Raw genomic sequence first — 23955 nt, 5'->3', positions numbered from 1 at the left:
GCCAGTGCTTAATTTGTGTCAGGACTGTGCTCTGACACCTCTTTTAATACATATTCAGCACGTGAGGGAGGCAGTGCGGCCCAGAGGTGATAGAGGGTGGGGAGTCTGGGGAGCCTATGGGGGCAAAGGATGATGGGGGTGAGGAGCCCCTGGGGGCTAGGGCAATGGGGGGGTTGCCCACAGGGGCCAGACGTGCCAAAATGCAAGTTCGCCCAGGGTGCCATTTTCCCTAAGGCCGGCAGTGGATCTGCCCCCACCTCATCATGAGAAATACTGAAATAGCGGTAATGAAATGGTAGTCACTGTTTTGGTCCAACTGGATCTGCAGGTCACACATGTTTTTTTAATCTCTGGGCCCTCTATGCATTCTGTCTCAGACTACATTGGGCAGCATTATCCTGTGAGCTCATACTTACTTATTACTTTTTCATTTTACTTACTGGGCATGTTATCCTAAAGATCAAAGAAAAGGTATTTTCCTTTGCTCATGTGTTTCCAAATCCAACCTCTAGTGTGGCTGTCTTGCTCATGAGGCCAAGTTTGAGTCTCAGGACCTAGGAGACAGGAATTGTTTGCAATCCATCTAATGGTCCTGAAAGAGGTATTTAGATCTGTTTTGCTAGCCAGAGTCTTCTCTGGGATAGTTTATCCCCATGGAACTTCAAGGAATTAACGAAATACTTCTGGGTCACTCTGACTAGCTTAGGCATAGTCCCTTTCTCAGGCTCTGGTTCCTACCCTAACAACCAGTCCAAGGGTGTCTCTTCTTTTGGCAGTCATGAGTTACATGGCTGTGTTTGGTTTCCATACACATCTGTATATTTACCATATCCATGACAGTGTGCCAACTAGTGTCTACCTAACATTGCATTTTTGCTTTTGGAATGTGTGCGGAGCAGGCACCTGAATTCCTGCCATAAGTGACGTTTGGGGTTTTTTTAAGTTCATCTCCATTTTGAGTCAGATGTAATGTGAAGACATTTTAATTACAGCTTTCAAATGCTATTATAAAACTAGTGTATACTTTCATATCATGACAAAAATGTTACTTTAATAATGAGGATGTTGTAAAAAGCCATATATTGCTGTATGCGTCATTTTAATTTTTCCACAGCAATTACTACAGTGATAAACATCATAACCCTTTACTATCAACTTACCTCAAGCTAAGACAATTTTCTTCTTTCCGTTTCATAAGCTTGTTTTGCCTTCTTTGTTTTTTCTTTTGCTGTAAGTTAAATATTTGATTAAATGGAAGAGCCACAGAGGTGCATCGGCAGGCAGTCTAATTTTGTTGATCTTTTCTGCTAAAATTAAATAGTCTTTTCTAGATTTACAGTATCTTTCACCTAATCAATATGCAATATTTTCACCACTTTTAAATATATTGAGCAACTCAGGTTTTTAAATATTTTCACTTATGGGCTTAATTTTCTAAAACGGGTAGTAATTTGTAAAAATCACTTTTCATTGGAGTCAAAAAGAAGGGAATTAAGTTGACAGATACTATTCTTCTAGTGAAAATATAAATAAATACATAGGCTGTCAAATTTGAAAGCAAGTTCATCCATATTTTTCTTTTATTATTTCAATCCGTGCTGAACTTTACTGTTTAATAGTAAACAGTCACAGTACTCAATACAGTTGTACATGTGTAATAAAGTCATGACTGTCAGTGTGACTTAGATTAGGTTATATAGTATAATTGATGGCAGAATACTTGGCCCCTTATATATCAAAGGAGACTTATGAAATTATGCTGTATTCAGAATCTATCCCTGCCCCACCTCGATGGGCAGTGCTCTGCAGGGTCTGAGGCAAGGGCAATGGTGCCTCAAAGGAAGATCACTTCCTCTTCAGGGCAGAAGGAATGAGATCCAGTCAAGACAGGGAACAATCCTCCCTCTCGTAAATGTATGGCCATAGGGACAAATCTTTCCCCATCTTCCTCAGGTCCAGAGGTCCCCCTTGTGTCAAAATCATTTCACTGTATGGAGGAGAAGGAGGATTTAGGAGGCTGTCCAGGGCCCAGGGGTACATATTCCCTGGGTAGCACATATGTTAGCTTTCTTCTTCAAGAAGAAAAGTGGGTGCTCCACTTTAGATGCGCTAGTAACCCCTGTGCTTTTGTTTGGAGATTTCTCATAGCAGCGTCCATTCAGCCCACACATGCATGTTAGTCTTGTGCCCTGTGACATTGTTATATAGTGCTGAATGGGTGAACCACCCTCAGTTCCTTCTCAACAGCCTCAGCCTGAGCAGAGCTCTGGCAGTTGTTCCACTGAGATTTCCTCAACTTTATCCTCTTTTCTTATTAATAGTTAGTCGTAGTATTAGTATTAGTTTCATTAGTTAATAGTAATAGTATAGCTTCTTAAATTTTTTTCTTTTCATTCGTATTGTATTAGATAGGTAGATACTAGTTAGTTTATAGTTCTTCTTTACTGCGAGGTTTTGTTTCAGATGTTGTCTGTCATGCTGGGAGATGATCCCAGTCAGTGATGGGTAGTCCTGAAGCATCTGTTGCCTCAGGGAATCGCACATTGCCCAGAATTGCAACTTTTGTCTGGCACTAAAATAAAGAGCCAGAAAAAACAGAGATAAAGCTTCATCTTATGATGGAGAGCGCTCTACGCCCAGCTTCTGACCCCCAAGACGCCAGTCTCTGAGCAAGTCTTCTGCCTCTGTGATGTCAGAGCTCCACACCTCCAGCGCATTTAAGAGGAAGACACAGGACTCCTCTCATAAGCCCTTAAAAGAATGTGCCCTGGCTCATCCTGTAGAGAATCTACCTCTAAAAAGCTGAGGTCTTTGGTATCTTCAGCTTCTCCAGTGCCATTGGCACTCTAATCAGGTACCTAGGGCATGGCTAGACTGAAAGATGGCAAAGCCTTGGGCCTGGAGAAATCATTGGTACTATAAACGGACCAAGGTGGCAAGAAGAGTTCTTCCTCTGCTTCCTTGGTACTGAAGAAGCCCACTCAGGCTCTGACCATGCTTACCTCAGAGAGCACAAGACCTATGATACCGTGAGAGACCGCGCTTCCCTCTGAGCGCCCAAGACCTACAGTACCATCAGTGCCCTCTGCCACGATCACCTTGGTGCAGACTACAGGCTCGGTACAGCAGGAGATCCATTTTCCCTGGTACCTGGCTGTATCTGAGACACCCGATTCCCCACTGCTTAGCGCAGATATGCTATTGGAATCCAAGGGCATTGAGATCACCTGAAGTTTGCCTGGTACCAATAGTTTAATCTCAGATCTCTCCAGGTGCTCCATCATTCCAGAGTGAGCTTGAGGGAAAGGATTTTGATTAAGAACTTGCCTCAGTATCTCATATGTCAATTCAGTATTCTACCCCTCATTCCTATAGTGGCCCCTTTCCAGAAGCCTCTGGTGAAGCTGCAGCTATTCATGGCCCACAAATTGCTACCAACACCTCGCTGGTATGAGTACCATTGGGTGCCTCTTCCTATGCCTTATGCCCCTCCTCCTTGGTCATATTGGGACTCTTGAATGATCTATCGACAATTTTCCAGAGCATCAAGCACCAGTCATCACAGAGAGGGACAACCTACAGCTTCTGCTCCCTCCAGGAGACGTGACCCTCAAGAGGAATCCTGTGGAGCCAATGAAGAGGTCTTTCCTATAGCCAACATCTTCATCTGTTGGTGAAGCTGTCATGCCTCCTCCTCCATCCTTGATAGATGATTTTAAGCACGTCTAGGATTTAGTCAAGAGAGTTGTCGACTCCTGGAGCCTCATCATAAGCTGCTCAATATCCTCCATTCACCCTCATCTGCCTGAATAGCTTTGCCTATCCACGAAGCCAGGAAGATCATCTGGCATGCTCCAGCTTCTATTCTCCCTATATGCAAGAGAGCAGATAAAATGTATTATGTCCTGGCAAAGTACTCAGAATTTTTATTCTTCTTTGAGTGATTGCACATGTGCATTCCACTCTAAGTGCGCGCATCCTGAGCATGATCGCTGGAAATTTTTCCCTCAGTGGTACCTGTTGGGGCGGCTCAAGCACCCTCTGCTGCCATGCACCATCAGCACCAGTATAAAGTGCCCAGCTAACCCTATGCCCCCTCAGTCTTCTATGAAGAATTATTTTAATAAAAGGGACAGTCACCTTGAAATCTAATCATTTTCAAAAAGGGAATTAAAAGTAGTTTGTTATTATGCTTTCATCTGGATGCCCTTAAGTTTCTACAGATTTACTGCCACATTTTCCTATGTTTTCTCAACACAGATGTTCTAAATAAAGACTCACACATTCAGCAGGGAAGCTGATTGGCTGTACAGGAATCCTGATTATACATCGTAAGTGATGTCAAACGCCAAAGAAAATTGAACAAATACAGATTCATTTTATTTTGAACTCTTTCAGGTTTATCATTTACCAACGCTAGGTTAAAAAATTAAGCAGTGCAGTTTTTAGGGGAGGTAATCACAATCAAAGCACCACTGTAGCAATCTTACACAACTCTAGAGTACCAATACAGTTATAAAATCATGCTTGAGCCATGCTTTTTCTCCCATTCATATGTATCTGAGCTTAGTAAATGCATCCCTTAAAAAGATGCCAGTTTGTAATCTTCTTAAATGTCAGAAAATCTGCATTTATTTAAAGTGCATTTTTGTCATATTACATGACACTACTGTATGAGCTGGAGAAAGCAACATTTTCAGAAAAATTAGCCAATAGTTTAGGTGCAGTACACACTACCAACTTTCAGTGACAAAGTCTCTTATTTTCAGAAGACTGTTAAATCTAGAGCACAAGATAAACTTTAAATACATTCGGACCCTTGATTGTTAACACAAATTTGAAAAAGCTGACTGGGCACTACAGCAATAAAGAAGGGAAAAGCATAAATAGGAACTAATAAAAAGTAAAAAAAAATACATAAGTCTTTAACAAAGCTTTCTTAAACAAAAAAACTTGAAAACAAAAATAAAAATGTTAATTAGGCATATGACATAACCACTCAGAAGTAAGTTTATGGCAGCATATTCAGCAATCATGATTACAGTGTAATCTGAACTATGCTCTTTAGGTCTTTGTTACAAGCACTTGTAATTTGTTTACACTCTAATCGTATATCAGATAATCCGTCCTATTAAATAGAGATTTTGACAGATAATTTAACCACAATATCCAATATACAGAAAAACAAGTCATTGAGTGGTCTCTAGAGAGTCTGATTCTTGTACTGATTTAAAACTGGGAAAAAATTAAAATAAAGCTTAAATTTTGATCAAAGCACAACTATTATCAAAGTTGTTAAATATTTTCATAGTTGCGGTACCTTTTTAATCCTAACTAGTAGCACAGTTTCTCACATCGAGCCATATTGTAGTCTGTGGTTTTGCCAGTGGAGGCAACAAAGATTCAAGAGTTTCCAGTATAAGGAGTGTGGAAGGAGAAAAGGATGTTTTCATCTTTGAAGTTTGCTTGTGTGGATCTTCCACTGTAGGTGATAAACATGCTTTGAGTGTACAACCTTGGTATTTTTGAATAGCAGTGTCTGTTGGGACTACACAGACCCTACTGTATGTGGGATAGGAAAATGCTTAGGAGCCCGTCAGTGCTGTCCTTAAATCATTCATGGGATCACTGCAAAGCAATATGAGGTACTATATAGTCCTTCTTTCCCAAGAACTGAGCCTCTTATGGTCACAAAACTATCCGCCCCTGCTGGATTAGATAGCAAGAGACCAGAACTTGAATAATCAAATCAGTGTTCTCTGAGTTGTAGCAACAACCTGTGACAAGGAGGTTTTTCAAGGCAGAGATTGTCTCTTACTATACATTTTTACAGTGTGTAGCACAATGAGGGATCCAGCCCTGTGTTGGGCTTTTAATACTACTAACAGTAGTAATTAACAATACACTTATTTTCTAGAAAGGCTAGACTATAAACTTTTACAAAGGCCCTTGCGGACTGTGTTGCAACATTGGAAAAGAGCATCTTTTATTGCCTTTGGCACTAGGGAGAGGGGCACTCTAGGAAATAGAAGTTGGATTATATAAATGAGACATCTAATCCTAAAATGAAGATGGGAGCGCAGAGTCTTGGGTGACTGCCAACAGGGAATGAGAGATGGTTAGAAAACGAAGGAGTACATAGTACTGAATGTATCCGTAATAAAGACCATATATTTCTACTTTTTAAAAACAATTTGATAAATGAGTGAAGTTCATGTTTTGGCAAACCCTACACCCTTTAGCTTTGCAGACTTGTGACAACCAAAAAGCAGTGGAGTGGGGGCAGTTCACTTGCATGTTGGAGAATGGCAGGCTGTTGGGAGACTTTGTGGAGCTCCTCCCATAGCACCGAAAAGGTTATTTGGGGGAAAGGGAAAGGAGGGAGCAGGCTGAGGTTGAACAGTCATTCAGCACGTATCCCCATCACTGAGGGTGTACACAAGCCTGGCAGGGAGAATGCCATCCCTCTGTGAAGCCAGTTTAGTTAGCCTTTGCGCATGAGTGGATTTGGCTTGTGGCATACAGTTCCACCTTTTTGTATGCTCTTCTGGAGAAAACAAAAATAATTCCTTACATTTCCTTTTGAGTTGCATACAGTACAAGTTAAATTATGTTTGATTTTGAGGCCTCAATGAAAAATATATCAGGAGTGATATTTAATCTGTGGACATACTAAACAACATTTGGGATAGCTATAGATTGCTTTAAAATGAAATAGTGCATTACCACTTAAAAAAAGCATCAAAACATTCTTTTTTATATATAATGTTTATTACATTGATTTGTAAGAACACCTATTTTAAAGCTCTGCAGGTTTATTCTTAACTTGCTACCAAAATTCCATTATTCTTCAGAAGTCCTACCCATTGGTAGTTTGGAGATTTACTAGATAATTATTTTGTACAAATCTTTATATAAAGCCCTCATTTTGCATTACCATTTTGCAATTTAGATTCTGGTTTACACTAGAACCATACAAAATTCAATTACCTTTTAAAAAATAAAATTTAACAATATCAAGTAGGTTCAATAAAAATGTTCAGAAAAATGAATCAACCATTTTTGCCTATGGAATTAACGTTAATATAAAATAAAAACTTATTTCTGTATTTTTTTAAAATTGCCTGTAATTAATGCTTTGATTTTAAGTCACCATATACATTAGTAGGCATGTTTTTATTGAACATTTTGAAGACCGTTCTTAAAGCCATTTCTACTCTGACATACACTATTCAGAGCATTGTATTTCAGAAATAGCTGTAGTTTCTGAAAAGATTCTGGAAAGGTCTCTTTTGAAAATACTTGATTTGTTTTTATGTCCCTTTGAGATTTAGTTTAACTATAAATTGCTTTCTCCAAGATTTTAACAGTACATGAGTTCTTAATTTAAAAAAATTATTGCACTTTTATTTTGCTTTTAATTCTAGATCCTGTATTGGTTCTCATCATCCGAGCATTTAAGTGCCCAATAAAATACCAAACAGAATTTGGAAAAGTAATTTAAGGTGATGCTTGAAATATGTTTTTATAGCAAGTTGTACTCAAAATATTTCTGATCTTCATTCTTTTTAAAAAAAATAGTACAAGCATAATGTAGAAAACATCAATTTCATTTTTATCACTTTCACCTGTGAATTCTTGACACGATGAGGTGTTTATGAAATTATACATTGTTCAAGGAAAAGGTGATATTAGCTATCACCTATTTAATAATAATATTACCTTGCCAATTTTCTAGTGTTTACACAAATGGTTGTGGTGCTTTTGTTTGTTTAAACATAGGCCTTTGTGCTAGTTATAGCTAAGAAATGGGACCATGAAAGACTTAAAATCATATTGCAATCACCTTAATAGTCCATAATATTGGAAGTCTGTAGTTATCATTCAAAGTTTAATTAAAATGTATAGTTTGATAACGCAGTTCCTCTCAGCTTCTTGAAGAGCAGTCACACATTCCCTGGCAGAGGCATTGACAGAAACCATACACAAGACATACAGTTAGACTTGAGGGAACAAAACTGACACACACAATTCCTAGTGTCACTTTCTGCATCACTAATAAATAGATTCCAAGAGGCAGTGAGCCAAAGTAGAAAAATCCTAACAGCCATACCAGTATTCTGGGTACATGATTACAAAACTTAGAGAAGAGATCTTGGTCTAGCTGAGTGTGAGAACTGACAGATACTGAGTCAAGGCTATGGTCTGCATAATAATCTGAGATAGTGTTTTGGCTTGGAGTCCTAGTAGAGTCCCTCTGTACTTCCATAATTGTTATTACTAAGCAGTTTGAAGAACCGTGAGAAGGGCTTGAGGAAGCCAAGTTCTTTGGTGTTAAAACTACTTCTTTACAGTCGGAATTCCATATTGTTTTGTCTTTTAACACGAGTTTGGACATGACGTTTGTATCATTAGGTAGTCCTTCAACTTCATCTTCATGCAACTCTGTCTCATGGCGGCAAAAAGGACAACTAATGCAAGGATAGCCGTCTCCTATGTGAAGTATTTTAGTCAGACATCTAGCACATACTCTGTGACGACAGTTCAGTATTTTGGGTTTACAGCCATGAATATTAAATCTATGGTAACAAATTTTGCACTCCAGCTCATCATTTGGCACCTTTTCTTCCCCTTCAGTGTGAGGGTAACTCATCTTTAATTTAGGCACACTGTCAAAAGAAGAAGTCAGAGAAACAGTAAGTTACCATATAACTGAAAATCTGTTTGACATTAATTTTCCCAAGAATAAATTGTACTGTTGGTTTTAAGAAGTAGGCAAAGGAGCTGGAACCAAGCCTCGTATTAAAATTGCCTAACATTCCACTATAACCCCCTTTGTTTTCAATTGCATATAACTTGTCAAATGTTAGCTGTTTTGGCTCAAGTTTTCTATGCTTGGTATCTGGCTCAGACTGAATGTAAGCTGCAGAAAAATCGCCATTTTCATATGGGCAGTAGTACTTGCTAAAGGCTTGCTTCTTACACGTTCTGAGAATTCCATCTGCAGTGCACATGTTTTCCCAGCACAGTTGACCCTCGTGCATCACTTTAAAGCAGCCATGAAGACCAGATCATCTGGATGAGAGAAAAAACAAGGATGTTTCCCCCCCCTCACTACTATATAAAAATGCTTTTTGATCTAGGGAAAGGTGCATTGGGCCAGGAGGCAGAAGACCATGAGTTTAAGTCTCACCTCACATAACCATTTCCCCTCCCCATCACTTCTCACAGGATCCCTGCCTTTTAGAATTTCATTTTTTCCTGAAAACGCAAGGGCTGTTTTAACTGTCTGAACCAAGCACCCTGTGGGTATATATAGGCAAGATTCTTGATCTAGCTTTACCTGAATACATCAGTTCTGACTGGCAGAAACCCATTTTTCGTATCTGAGATTGCCAGTTATTGAATACTGTTGATATTTTAATGTTCACCAGTGGAACAAAGAGTTTTAAAAATGCCATCAAGTTAAGTTGCAAAAGTGTTTTTACAGTTTTTGTAATTCAAGGTATGAGTAATATAGCCCAAAACGACTACTAAGGCACTTCCTACAATCTAACATTGACAAGCGTTTATAGTTTGCTTTGCCTTGGAGAAGAATCTTGTTATCATTCATGAATACTCCTGTAACATTGTTCTATATGTCTGAAGCCAAAAAGGAGGCGTCACAGTTGTTCATTTTAGCTGTGCTATATATTTAAAGTTACTGAACAGAGACATGATTGTTTAACTATAGTAGTTTCCCTATGACATTTGTATTAGTAATGCTTTGGGATTATACAGATGTTTGTGAAGCTGTAGCAATTTCTGACCAGTGTGACCCTCCATTTCTCAGCAATGTGTTTTTTTCCTCCGCTTTTTTCCAGAAAAGTTTAGTTTATTTCCACTCTGATTTGTTAGTAAGTAAAATTAGTCCTTTCTCAGAACATCAGGCTCAAATTACTACATAGCAGGTTTTGTGTTAATGGAAACAGGCAAGAGGAGTGAAAGCTTTGTTATTGACTTAAATAGGTGCATGATGAGACCCAATCTCTGCTTGCATTAAAGTTGCACATTCTTTTAAAATAGTAAAAATTAAGATATCGATCCTGGAAACACTTGCACATATAAATAACTTTATGAAGATAATGGTCCTATTGAATTAATGTACATGAAGTTACATGCCCATATGTTCGCAGGATTGGAGCCTAAAGTATTTGAATTCATGGATTGAGTCTTTCCACCATTTTTATTTTTGGGACTGTCTCGATCTTGATTTTCTTTACTCTCGGTTTATCTTTACCTATTTGTGTGTAATAACAGACCCTTTAAAAGGTATAAATCACCTTGGCAAGTGAACTACTGTAATTGTTAAAGTTCTAAGGAACCTATCACATTGGTATCTAACAGCCTCCTTCATGTTGGCAACAGGTGTAGGAGTCTTTGACCTATGAACCATGAACTGTTTGACCACTGAAGTGAGACTATATATTTGGTAGGGATAAAAAAGTAGACTTAAGTGAAACATCTATCAAGATTTAAACACCAATAATTACAAATTGTTACAGTGGAATGAGCAGAACCCTAAATTATTCTGTTTCCTTCATATGTGCAGTTTGAAGTATATTTCAAAGAAGCTTGCTGTTTAATTTTTGAATCTTCTTTGTAAGTTACATTTTAGAGTCAATTTTACATCCTCAGCATAGGAACTGGTATTTTCTCTGTAGAAAGTGTCACTATTTTTAGAAGAAAAAATGTTTGGTGGTCTATTGAATTTTTAACCTTTTTTTAAAGAAATCTCAACGTACTAGTTTAACTCAGTTTTTCAATTCTAGACAAATAAATTTATGACTGAAACATAATTCATTTGCTTTCTTCCACTGACTTCAGTAAAACAAGTTTAATGTGTAATTTGTCTGGCAATTACCATTATTATTGCATTCAACCTTCAGAAGCCAAGGTTATGGAAATCTGTTCTGTATGCTATGTCAATTTCCTCATCATAACATGTCAATCTAATCATAGAATCATAGAATATCAGGGTTGGAAGGGACCTCAGGAGGTCATCTAGTCCAAACCCCTGCTCAAAGCAGGACCAATCCCCAACTAAATAATCCCAGCCAGGGCTTTGCCAAGCCTGACCTTAAAAATATCTAAGGAAGGAGATTGAGATTCCACCACCTCCCTAGATAACGCATTCCAGTGTTTCACCACCCTCCTAGTGAAAAAGTTTTTCCTAATATCCAACCTAAACCTCCCCCACTGCAACTTGAGACCATTACTCCTTGTTCTATCATCAGCTACCACTGAGAACAGTCTAGATCCATCCTCTTTGGAACCCCCTTTCAGGTAGTTGAAAGCAGCTATCAAATCCCCCCTCATTCTTCTCTTCCGCAGACTAAACAATCCCAGTTCCCTCAGCCAATCCTCATAAGTCATGTGTTCCAGTCCCCTAATCATTTTTGTTGCCCTCTGCTGGACTCTTTCTAGTTTTTCCACATCTTTCTTGTAGTGTGGGGCCCAAAACTGGACACAGTACTCCAGATGAGGCCTCACCAATGTTGAATAAAGGGGAATGATCATGTCCCTCGATCTGCTGGCAATGCCCCTACATATAATCCCAAAATGCCATTGGCCTTCTTGGCAACAAGGGCACACTGTTGACTCATATCCAGTTTCTTGTCCACTGTAACCCCTAGGTCCTTTTCTGCAGAACTGCTGCCGAGCCATTCGGTCCCTAGTCTGTAGCTGTGCATGGGATTCTTCCATCCTAAGTGCAGGACTCTGCACTTGTCCTTGTTGAACCTCATCAGATTTCTTTTGGCCCAATCCTCTAATTTGTCTAGGTCCCTCTGTATCCTATCCCTACCCTCCAGCGTATCTACCTCTCCTCCCAGTTTAGTGTCATCTGCAAACTTGCAGATGAAGATATTTTATGAAGATATTGAACAAAACCAGCCCGAGGACTGACCCTTGGGGCACTCCACTTGATACCGGAAAGGAATGGAAAGCTTGATTTTTGTAAAACACACTGTGAATAATCTTGTTAATCCATTTCCCCCAAAATTGCAGGCCCTTCTCTCAAGCAAAGTCTGCTCAGGGAAACTTGATAAACATTTCAGTGAAATAATTTGATGATTTATAGATCAATCTTTTGGTATTTTTCCCTGCACGTGTCATGTTCAATTTCTTCCCCTCATTAGGCTACTCTCTCTTTCATTAAATAGTTCCTCTGTCTAACTTGCCAAGGAACTGCCAATGGGCCCCTCATCTTACAGAAGAATAGGCCCAGTTTTACCAATGGGAAAGGGCCTCTAATGTACCATGGACAGAGTACAATGAAGCATGGTAATTTGCCTGTGTTAATGATGCTATTCCACATTGATCAGTGAAAACAAAATCTTTAATAGCTAAATGACACCTAGTGTTTCTGTAGCCTGTTGAATCTGAAAACAGGGGAAGCAAAAATCGGTGTCCCTTGAGAGGTGGAATCAAAGAAGCTGCAATGTCCATTTTTTCCAGGTCTGGCTGGAAACACTGGCAAAAAAGAAGAAACCCCACACTTTAAGCATTTTAGCAGTTTAAATCAACAGACAAAGGTTTTGGATTAGTAAACAGGTGAGCGTGTTGTCACAGTTCAGGGCAACAGCACCTGAATTTCCCCTCTGTGGTCCAGCAAGGTCACCCACTCACAGGCTTCCAGATTCCCAATTGTTGCCTCTCACATCTCACTCCCTTCTGATCGGGATATGGTCAGGCTGCACAGCTCCCTGTTTGCACTGTGTATTTCCCAACAAAGGCAGTCTGCTTAAACAGACCTGCTTGCTTTCTCTTCAGAGACTGATAGAGTGATTGCCACAGATATACAAGTTACCACACAGTTCTAAGCAAGCCTACTTTATTCTTAAGGTAAAATACATTACAGAGAAAACAATAAAAGAACTTACATGCATCCTAGTAAGCTTGTCAGAGTTCACCCTATCATGGATTCTGGCAGGCCCAGTCCTTCCAAGCCTATCCTAAGGATTGGGGCCCTCTGTGGACCAGGGGTCCTGTCCATGTGCTGGATCAGGAAGAAGGCTCTGAGTCCATCAAACCCAGGTTATTTATCCAGAAAGAAAGTCTTTTCTTTGCCTTTTGTTCTCTGGAGAATCCAGTTCGAATAACTATGTGCATTTGCTCCCGGGGGGATGGCTACAATGGCTGATAACCAGGAAGTTCATTAGCATATTCCCCCACCCTACTAGAGAAAGTACATACAGTGCCACAACACACACAACTGCATTTTTCATACAATGTACCCCAAAGATATTAACCCTAATTCAGAAAGTTTATCTTAATTTGATAAAGTGTACCTTCATTCCATAAGTGGATACTTCAGGATACTGTCAGTTTGTCACATAGAATCATAGAATATCAGGGTTGGAAGGGACCCCAGAAGGTCATCTAGTCCAACCCCCTGCTCGAAGCAGGACCAATTCCCAGTTAAATCATCCCAGCCAGGGCTTTGTCAAGCCTGACCTTAAAAACCTCTAAGGAAGGAGATTCTACCACCTCCCTAGGTAACGCATTCCAGTGTTTCACCACCCTCTTAGGGAAAAAGTTTTTCCTAATATCCAATCTAAACCTCCCCCACTGCAACTTGAGACCATTACTCCTCGTTCTGTCATCTGCTACCATTGAGAACAGTCTAGAGCCATCCTCTTTGGAACCCCCTTTCAGGTAATTGAAAGCAGCTATCAAATCCCCCCTCATTCTTCTCTTCTGCAGGCTAAACAATCCCAGCTCCCTCAGCCTCTCCTCATGTGTACTTACGTTTGCCTATGCTAATCTTAGTATACCTTGTGATTAGAGACTGTGGACAGTTAAAAGCTGTCAGTCAAGGCTTCCCAGAAAAGAATCCAGCCTCCTAAAATCCCTCAGATAGCCATTTTGGCCTGAATGTTTTAGTTTTCCTTTTCTCTTGAGCAGTGGTCACCAACTGGTCAATTGCGATCGACTGGTTGATCCTGGAGACTCTCCCAGTCTCTTGCAATTTCTGGCTGTTAAAAGTCCTGCCATGCAGCGCAGCCACTAAGACCCCATGCCACTTCCAGAAGCGACCAGCACAGCATGCCCCTGTGGAGGCGGGGGGGGGGGGGGGCCTGCTGCGCCTGCCCGCAAGCACCGCCCCCGCAGCTCCCATTGGCTGTGAAAAGGGAATTGCGGCCAATGGGAGCTGTGGGGGCAGTGCTTGCAAAGAGGGTCAGTGTGCGGAGCCATGTGTCCCCCTGTCATAAATATAAAGGGAAGGGTAAACCCCTTTAAAATCCCTCCTGGCCAGAGGAAAAATCCTCTCACCTGTAAAGGGTTAAGAAACTAAAGGTAACCTCGCTGGCACTTGACCAAAATGACCAATGAGGAGACAAGATACTTTCAAAAGCTGGGAGGAGGGAGAGAAACAAAGGGTCTGTGTCTGTCTGTATGCTGCTTTTGCCGGGGATAGACCAGGAATGGAGTCTTAGAACTTTAGTAAGTAATCTAGCTAGGTATGTGTTAGATTATGATTTCTTTAAATGGCTGAGAAAAGAACTGTGCTGAATAGAATGACTATTCCTGTCTGTGTGTCTTTTTTTGTAACTTAAGGTTTTGCCTAGAGGGATTCTCTATGTTTTGAATCTAATTACCCTGTAAGGTATCTACCATCCTGATTTTACAGAGGGGATTTCTTTACTTCTATTAAAAGTCTTCTTGTAAGAAAACTGAATGCTTTTTCATTGTTCTCAGATCCAAGGGTTTGGGTTTGTGGTCACCTATGCAAATTGGTGAGGATTTTTACCAAACCTTCCCCAGGAAGTGGGGTGCAAGGGTTGGGAGGATTTGGGGGGGAAAGACGTGACCAAACTACGTTTCCCGGTAAACCCAGTTAGAGTTTGATGGTGGCAGTGGAGATCCAGGGACAAAGGATAAAATTAATTTGTACCTTGGGGAAGTTTTAACCTAAGCTGGTGAAAGTAACCTTAGGAGGTTTTCATGCAGGTCCCCACATCTGTACCCTAGAGTTCAGAGTGGGGGAGGAACCTTGACACCCCCACACCCCCAAGGGGTCTGAGGTGCATTGGCCCCTTCTGGGAGCAGCATCGGGCTGGCAGGCAGGCAGGCAGCCTGCTTTGCTTAGCCCTGCTGTGCTGCCGACTGGGAGCCGCCTGTGCTACAAACAACCCAATATAACTAGGCAGGTATTGGTCACGCTCAGTCTATTAAATCTTGAGCCATTTTTCCAGATTCACTGACAGATCATTCTCAGGTATCAAGGAACACGACTGTCAAAAACAGTGAGGCCCGTCTCCAAATAATGGGTTCTGCCTTTGTCCTAACAACTCAGCCATTTAATTTATGATGTTCATTCTTTTTCTCTTTTAATAAAAATGTACTGTTAGCCGTGGCTTCTTAAGTATCTGCACAAAAAGGATACGTATGTGTAATTAAGAAGACTTATTCTTTCCTTAGGGAGATACCATCTACTACCTTAAGTTAAGGTTTAGGTTGAAGTCTTGGTATGAGAATCAAGCCCTATTATATTTAACATACAGAACAGCAACCATGCACAAAATTAATTTATCTAACATTTTCTTATGGATTATTTTGGTAATGTAAAATATTAATGTTTAAGTTCGAATCTAAGCAGCCATAGCTGTGAACTTAATGGGAAGAAGGTAAAAATAGAGTGCAGAAAGACATGCATGGGCAGAAAAATGGAGAAAAGAACCTTTTAAATGATGAACTCTGAAAGACAAGTGAAATTGACTGTCTGTACTACAATGTGTTAAATTTTTGTTCTGAAGACACAATTATAGCATTTGCTTGGCATCAACTGCTATACAATAGTTAAGGTTTCACTTATAAGCCCCATACTCACACATTCATAATTTGAAAAAATATTCACTGTCTGGGCTGAAATATTCTATGGCTGATCTTAACAGAAGGGTCATTTGGTTTGGTGTGTGGATTTTGGGGGGTGGGGAGGGGGGTTGGTAAATAAAATATGGGCCAAATCTATTCAACTGGTTGAGTCAGTGAGTTGGAAATATGCACTTTTACAAGTGTGAAGATTGCTGCACTTTGTTCTGTGCAGGTATTAAGGATGGTTGAACTTGGCATGTAAATAATGTTCAATGACAATGAGGTTTAACATCCGCAACCAAGTGTGAAAAAATCACTTGGTTAACTGAATTATAAACTATTGAAAACTCACTTCTGAATATGTGTAATAAGCATCTAAGATATTCAGCAGTCTAATGAAGGTAGCAGAAAGTGGGAGGCAGTCCAGCAGCCCCAAAGAACAGAACCCCCTCCATTTCTTATCCTGACCATCCCATGGAGCTGCTAGAAGCCTCTCTCTGTTTGCATATATTTCCTGCCCAGCCAGACAGGCTCAAGGGCTACTGTTCCTGTTGGGACAATTTGTCTGAGAGAGATAAGTATCTTTTGAAAAACACAAAACACAGTCTGCTAAAAAAATCCTGCACTAACATCAAGAACCCGTGAAAACGGTAAGTGTGAATTTAAAGGCTGCAATTTTATGCTCAGTTTGTGCTGAATTTTGCACATTCCAAACCTCATTTTTCAAAAAAGTAAATTATAGAGCCACTGCAATGTAAACCTGAGCTTTTCCCTTTACAGAAGCCAGCCTTGCAGAAAACTGACTCTAGCCAGAAAATAGCAGCAACTGTGGGAACTCTGCATTCACCAACCTCATTTTACCTCAGTGAGATGAGAGTTTCAAAGCCTAATTTGCCGCCATTTAAAATGCTATTCTGAGCAAGTTCCCCCCCATATTACTTTTTTTTAAGGAAATCAAATTCAGAAAGCTCTATTTGGGTTGCAGTTGAAATATAATCTAGAAATACAAAATCAAAACTCCCATACCAAGGTTATCTCAGTTGTGTTCCGCATATTGTGGATCAGAGCCTCAATTTTTATGGTGTAGATTTAATTTGAGTAGAAATACTGTACTAAACATTGCCCATACAGAATATTTTCTTTTCCTTTGTTAAACGTGGCAATTAATATTGCTGTAGGAGTCTTAACTCTTTCCCTTTCGCAATTTTAGGCCCCAATCTTGAAACACTTCTGCACTTGCTTAACAGTCCTATTGGCTACAATGAAATTGCTCACATAAGTAATGTTAAGCGCATGCATAAATGTTTTGTGTTTAATATTAGCAAAGCTTTACTGTTGGTTAGCAGATCAAATGCTAGTTAGCACAACAACATTTTGTTCTTTTGTCATCTAAACTCAACAACATGGAAGACTAGAAAATTTCGGACAGGTGATGAACTGTAATGGAAAACCTAGAAAAATTAATATAGATGTTTACTTTTAACTTTTATGTAACTTTTGAACTCTGGTCTTAGCATGAAGCAGTAAGATGACAAGGGCAAAAAGTGACCCTAGTGACTTCCTATTACAGCTGTTTTAGATACCTGTCCTGCTGTTGTGGTAGTGTTCAGTTTCTGTGAAATGGAAATTAGTGGCTAGCCATTTGTGCAGACCATCTCCTCCTCATTGCAGAAAGCTTGAAAACATGACCTGAGTGCAACCTAAAGACTCAAATGAGAAGGCAAATGAAAGCCACATTATTGGTTTAAAAATGTCGTGAGTTGTAAGCCAATCTCGTGAATTTTGGGGGCCTGACATGATATTGGAAGCTTGGGGTTGGAAATACTACACATTTGAAGAGAAATAATTTCATCTGCATTGGTGTTCTGATTATTAAGAAAAGACAGGAAGTACTTTTTTAAGAGCCTGTTTTGCTTCTTATTCACATGCAACTCCCATTGTAATCAGTGGGCCTGCATGAGGACTATAGTATTGGGTGCTTAATGGTTTGATTTTCAGAGATATTGAGCAAGGGGATGGTGACTTCCATTGAAGAAAATAAGCACAGCATTTCTGAAAATCATTCTACACAGTTGATTATAGCATAGCACATCTCATATAATGTTACAAGACACAAGAGTGAAATTCAAGTGACTACTGTAGAAGTACAGTAATTCCTCTAGAAGTCCCCATGGCTGGGGTGAGGGTTGTGTAACTCCAAAAGGGACTCAGACTATACATTTTCCAGACAGTGTCAAGAAGCCAGTGTTTCTGAAAGCTTGTTAAAACGCTAGTTGTGTCCAGTGTTTTAACACCATTTCATAATACTGAATCAGTTTGCAGAGTATTTTATCTCTACAGTGTTCATGAATTTAGTAAGTCTGAAAAAACTAATGAAATGCAGAATTTTCATTTATCATAACACGCCTCTTCAATGCACAATTCTTTTTACTTAATGTGAAACTTAGTCAAAACAGATTTGATATATCTGTATCTATATAGGAGATCACAAATGCATGGCTATAGCCTCAGTGCATGACTGTGATGATCATACACACAATATTAAAGCCACCTCAACATAACCTCCCTCATTCCTGGTTTTGTCTCAGCCAACTGCTCCTCATCCATGTGCTGATATTAACCAGGCACCAAGATAGCTGAGTGATCGAGGTCTTTGCATATGTGAATAATAGAGACAGATGTTATCTGTATATTTCTGGTATTTGAGCCTGTGATGCAGTCTCACCTTTCTCCCCAATGGCTATATATAGATGCTGAGTAGGACAGAACAGATAATTAAATCTTGAGCTGTTCTACAGGCAAGAAGCCTAGTGATAAAGGAGTATTTGCCCATCATTATCCTGTGTACAGCCTTTGAGGAAGGATTCAAACAGTTTTAGAACATTTCCATTGACACTTGCCACATCTCCTACCTAAGAGCAGCAGTGTATGATCCACCATATGCAATGCTACCTAGAAGTCCAAGGGAGATTTGACACTAGGCAATAGATGTCAAGTTCCATTGCATCTAGTGAAGGTTTCTGCAGAATTCATAGGATTATGGCATGCTTTAAAGAGATGGAAAGAGTTAATTTTTCAAATTGTGCACTGACCATATTTCTCTTGGAAGAAATCAGATTTATCCTTCACTTTCTTTTGCGAACTTGGAAGGGCAAGGGTTGGACCCAAAGACGGTTTTACACTTCCTTCAATGTATTCTGGACTTACTGTTGAATGAATGGACAGAACTTTGAGTAGGAAGGTGTCAAGATACTATGTTTGTGTGGTTTCTGGTTCAGAGTATCCTGAGAAACCTTGGATGTGGGTGATCTCCTCTGTGAAAAGAGGATAGTTCCTCCCAGCAAATGATACAGAGTTCAGGTGCGGATTGCAGATAGACTGGGTTGATAAGTAGTTCTTAATCTGAATTGTTCTTTTAGATGTGGTTATGAAGCCAGTATGGAGGAGGACAGAAAGGATGTCTACTTGTAACCTGTCCTCAGAGTAGACTTGTAGAAACAATTTGTGTTCCAATCTGTCTGCCTCTGCCAGAACTTCCCAGTTACTGTCCCAGGCTCTGTCTAGGCAGAGAGTAAGTCTTGTAGGAAAGAGATTGGTCCTCTGCAAGGCCCAAGAGCTACCAATCTAGCTCTAAGAAAGGTGGTGACTCTGTAGAGGTTTAAGAACCAAACAAATGTCAGAACAGTGAAAAACGGATGAGGGGCAAATATTTAATATGGATCTATCACCCAATTTTGTTGACTCCTCCCCAACTGCAAGAGTCCTGAAATGTAGAACATTATTTAACTACATTAATGTAAATCAGAAGGATTAAGAACTGGAATGACTACTGCCAATTTTGTCCCATTTTTGACCAACTTATGAGCTATTTTATGACTTTTAAAGCCACAGCTCTGTTGGGGGTGTGTGGATATATACCACACCAGCAGCTGCTGCTAAATGAATTCAGCATGTGGAGGCAGAGGTGAAAGTAAGGCGGTACGCCCCGGTACAGCGTACCGTCAAGAGCCGGTGCGCTGTACCGGGGTGGATCAGCTTCCCTAAGCACAATTTAAAGGGCCTGCAGCTCCCAGCAGTGGCTGGAGCCCCCAGCCCTTTAAATTGCTGCCAGAGCCCCGGGGACGATTTAAAGGGCCCGGTGCGGTAGTGGCAGCCGGAGCCCTGGGGAAGCAGCGGCAGGGCTCCGGGGACAATTTAAAGGGCCCAGGGCTCCAGCCGCTGCTATGCCCAGGGCCCTTTAAACCGCTGCCAGAGCCCCCAGCTGCCACTGTTACCCTGGGGTGGGGGAAGGAGGCACTTGCCGGTAGGCCCTGCCCCTTCTGGCGGCCAGAGTGGGCCCCAGCTCAGCCTTGTATCGGTAAGACCTGAGACTTACTTTCACCCCTGTATGGAGGGCAGAGACAGGTAGAATGCCTACAGGGTGCATTCTCTGGGTATATCTACACAGCCTGTGAAAGCAAACCTCTGAGCCTGGGTTTGTGGAGCTCACGCTGTGTAGACAGTGCTTTGATGATGTGGCCCAGAATGGAGCTTGGGATCTGAAAGCTAGGGAGGGGATAGGCTTCAGAGCCCAAACTCCAGCCCAAGCCGCAACTTCAAAGTGTTGTCTGCACAGCTGTTTCTAAAGCACTAGTGTGAACGCCACAAACCCAAGTCTGCCCATCTGGGCCATGAGGCTTATTGCCACAGACTGTGTAGACATACCCTCTGAGGCTGCTTAAAAGGGTGGAGCTTGTGTTAGCTCTAGCTGCATGTGAGTGGGGCCATGTCTTGTCTAGGTGTTTGTCACACTGGTGACACTAACACTCCTGTGCCTTGCGTTCCATTAGGTAGTCATTTACGCCAATGCAAAGTGGGCATAAAATACTATCAAATTAGAACAGTCGTGTTTTACGCCCACTTTGCACAGCTGTAAATGGCTACAGAATTACAGGGCAGTGGAGAACCAGGAAGCCCAAGCCCAATTTGAATATCCACCCTTAGTCAGCAAAGCACTTAAGCACATGAATAGTTCCATTGACTTCAGTGGGACTACTCACCTGCTTAAGTTTTTTGCTGGAATGACCCATGCACCATCGGCACCTTTCAGGATCAAGTTCTAAATCCTTTACTGGATAGGGATGGACTTAAGCACTAGGGATATAAATACCGTTTAAAAATTTAACCATTTAAACGATTAACCAATTCAGCAGCTCGGGTTGGGGCCCCTCCCAACTGGGCCCTCACTGGCTGGCGCAGGGCTGCTGGGGTCGGCCGGCCGGTCGGCCCGGGGTTGATGGTTAAGTTGGATTAACCAGTAAAACTACTTAACATCCCTATTAAGCACTTGTTTAAATGCTTTGCTGAAACTTAAGCTGCTCCCTGTGCTGACGTACAAGGGGAAGGGGGAGCTCTCTACAGTATCCGTCTCCCTAGGACACCTATGTACAAGCAAGCAGAATCTGTCTTGTTAAGATGATAGCCGTGTGGGCATATTTGAAGTTGCAACAGTTGAATATCAGTATTTTCAAAATTTCAGTTCAGAGAATTTCCAGTCATACTGCATGAGCTGCTTCCAGCAAAAAATTCTATTTTCAGATCACATGGATGTAGTAAGGAGAGTGTCAAAATTACAGCCTATGATGAGTTGTTTTCCATTTGCAATCATTAGCAGAAAAAAAAAGTTTTAAAAAAATGCAAAGGAAGTGCATGGGGCATCATGATGCTAAGCTGACAAGCCATACACTCCTGTGGGTTCCACATGGTGACATGCAGTGTAACAGAAATTGATTCTAAAAGCTGAAAAGATACATTTTATACAAAAGTATTTTTTAAAAATGTCTAGGGTTCAGACCTGCATAATTGGTTATTTTATTAATAGGAAGGAAAAAAACTCACGAGGGCATTCATTTAAAAAATGAACTACGAGCTGAAGCGGCAAAATATTTTAACATGACAAATGTATTAAGCATATTTTCTGGCAATATATTACTCTGTGAGCTGTTTTAGAACAGTACCCTTTTCAGGAGAAAGTGTTCATGTAATTCCAATAAAATATATTTTTTCATATTATAAAAACAGATTATATAATCTTTGATTATACACTTAATTTAATAAGGAAATCAGTCTAATTTTTTCTCATTGTGGTAAGATCAAAAACATGCCATCCAGTAATATTTACTCCTGTTTCTTTGTGCTGTAGACAAATAATTAGACTTGACCGTTGAATCAGTGGGTAAGCAACATATGCTGAGAAGAGCAGCTTTACACCCAGAAAAGTAAACCCATTTTGTTTTCCTGATTTCTGTCATTTTCACCCAAAATAAAAACATAAGCATAATAGGTAGTATTCAGACTATACACATCTCTGATATATGAGGTGGAAAGTACATGCATAATACCTATCAATTAATAAATATTCTAAAAAAGATATCTGTGCAACTTACCTGATTTATTTAAGCATGGTATCAGTGAGTTAAAGATCAAACCACAGTAAGAAAGGAACATATTTAGCTGGTTATTTTGTCAGTAGTAACTATCCTTGAGACTGCCATAATCACAGTTTCCCCACGGTCTTCAACTCTCATAGGTATACAAAAAGAAAGCTGCTGGGAAGCTTGGAGACATCAATCTCAAAATGACTGAGCAAGAGGAGGAATTTGCTGGGAAGGCTTCTCAGTACCAGCGTGAAATGAAGCACCTCCAGCGGCTGCTGCAAGACAAGCAAGAAACCCTTGATGAACTGCTGCAGCAGAAAAGGTAAATCAGTCACAGTCAAAAACAAGCCAACTGGATTGAGTGGTAAAAACGGGGCAGCTGCACGCACTTGCTTTCAGTCACAGCTCCATCTGGTATGCTCTGGGAGCCTTCTCTCACTCATCTCTTAGCTATACTGAAAATACTGAAATGCTCTTTATTGTCTTCTTCCCACCTCCAAAATATAATCTTACAGGGAAGGAGTATTCCATGGAAGACTACCACTGTTCTTAAGCCTATAATTAAAAATCCTCCCAATGGCTCATTGCATCTCAACAAAAAGTAATATGTAGCAAATATCAACTTGAATCCAGTCTTTAATTCTTTTGTGTCTATACATCACTAGGACTATGATAATTTATTTAATATCATCTTTCAGTGAAGGCTGAAGGACTGTTTTTTGCTGACAGTTTTTCTGACAAATGGGAAGTAAAATCAGTCAGTTAGAGAACCTTGTCAGATGAGTCGGGAGGGGACTGGTTTTGGAATATAAGATATATAATGACATCTTAATATTCTATTATCCACTAGTGTAGATTGCCACCATCAAGAGCACAAAAGGAAAATAAAAATAGTTTAACAGATTTTGACAAGATTATGACTGTCAGTGTTGAAATATCCTATTAATATAAATAGTTCATTAAGGAGATTTTTCCCCCTTGTGGTGGAAGACTTCATAACACATTCCCATTATCAGCATAAAAGAATCAAAATAAATGAGAGCTAATTAAGCAGTCATACTGCAAGTCATCTCAGCCATTGTGAGATAATATGGATTTAAAAATTATGGAAACCAGAGCTCAAGCAGACTGCCATCAACGTCTACAAGATCAGCACAGTTCTGTTTCTAGTTAGTGCATACAGTGTTATTAGATGGCATTAAATTGTTGGTAGATACATAAACATAATTTTGCTGCATCTGTGAGAACTGGCAGAAAAATAGAGTATTCTGACATACTTGATTTGTCTGGGAAATGGTTACTTAGGATTTTTAACTATTTAAATGCCTCTTCTCCATGCATGCCTGTGCCAACTGTTTAAAAAAATAACTAGTTAAATGAGAATTATGTGATATACACTAGGGCATAAAGCCATAGTGCTATCATATGAGCCTCTTAGATATTGGCTTTATGTCCCCAAGAAAAGGAGCTAAAGTTAGCCAGTCTAAACCCCACATACTGGAGCATAAAATGATGCATACAGCTGATAGAAAATAAAGTATTTATGTTAGGTTCCGATAGCTGCTTTGCTATTCATTTTCTAATTCTCCTGTTTTAGCTCAGCTCAGCTTTTATATTTTGCTGTAGCAGTTATGTTAAAAAATACTAAACTGAAATAGATAAAGACCTATAGCTGAAAAGC

General features: G+C 40.1%; 2 protein-coding genes across 4 annotated transcripts in view; one reads left to right on the top strand and one right to left on the bottom strand.

Moving 5' to 3' along the window:
* The window catches only part of CEP89 (centrosomal protein 89), a 131710-nt gene that overhangs the window by 91707 nt on the left and 16048 nt on the right, over positions 1–23955 (top strand). For all 3 annotated transcript variants that reach the window (XM_048870771.2, XM_048870770.2, XM_048870772.2), the window contains one exon: positions 22427–22596. In XM_048870771.2, the coding sequence (XP_048726728.2) occupies positions 22427–22596 (170 nt within the window). The remainder of the gene's footprint in view (positions 1–22426; positions 22597–23955) is intronic.
* On the bottom strand, positions 6779–22432 carry LOC125645367 (E3 ubiquitin-protein ligase RNF182-like). Its single transcript, XM_048870787.2, has 2 exons — positions 22284–22432; positions 6779–8669 (listed from the first exon to the last, which is right to left on the bottom strand). The coding sequence occupies exon 2, from the start codon at positions 8651–8653 to the stop codon at positions 7928–7930; it is 726 nt and encodes a 241-aa protein (XP_048726744.2). The 5' UTR covers positions 8654–8669; positions 22284–22432; the 3' UTR covers positions 6779–7927.

Source organism: Caretta caretta, chromosome 12 (assembly GCF_965140235.1).
Source record: "Caretta caretta isolate rCarCar2 chromosome 12, rCarCar1.hap1, whole genome shotgun sequence".
NCBI classification, from domain to species: domain Eukaryota; kingdom Metazoa; phylum Chordata; order Testudines; family Cheloniidae; genus Caretta; species Caretta caretta.
Note: the sequence above shows the minus strand (reverse complement) of the source record. Positions and strands in the feature narration are given on the sequence as shown.

Excerpts from the sequence above, each read along its gene's own strand:
- LOC125645367 (XM_048870787.2), bottom strand. The coding sequence starts at position 8,653 with ATGAGTTACCCTCACACTGAAGGGGAAGAAAAGGTGCCAAATGATGAG.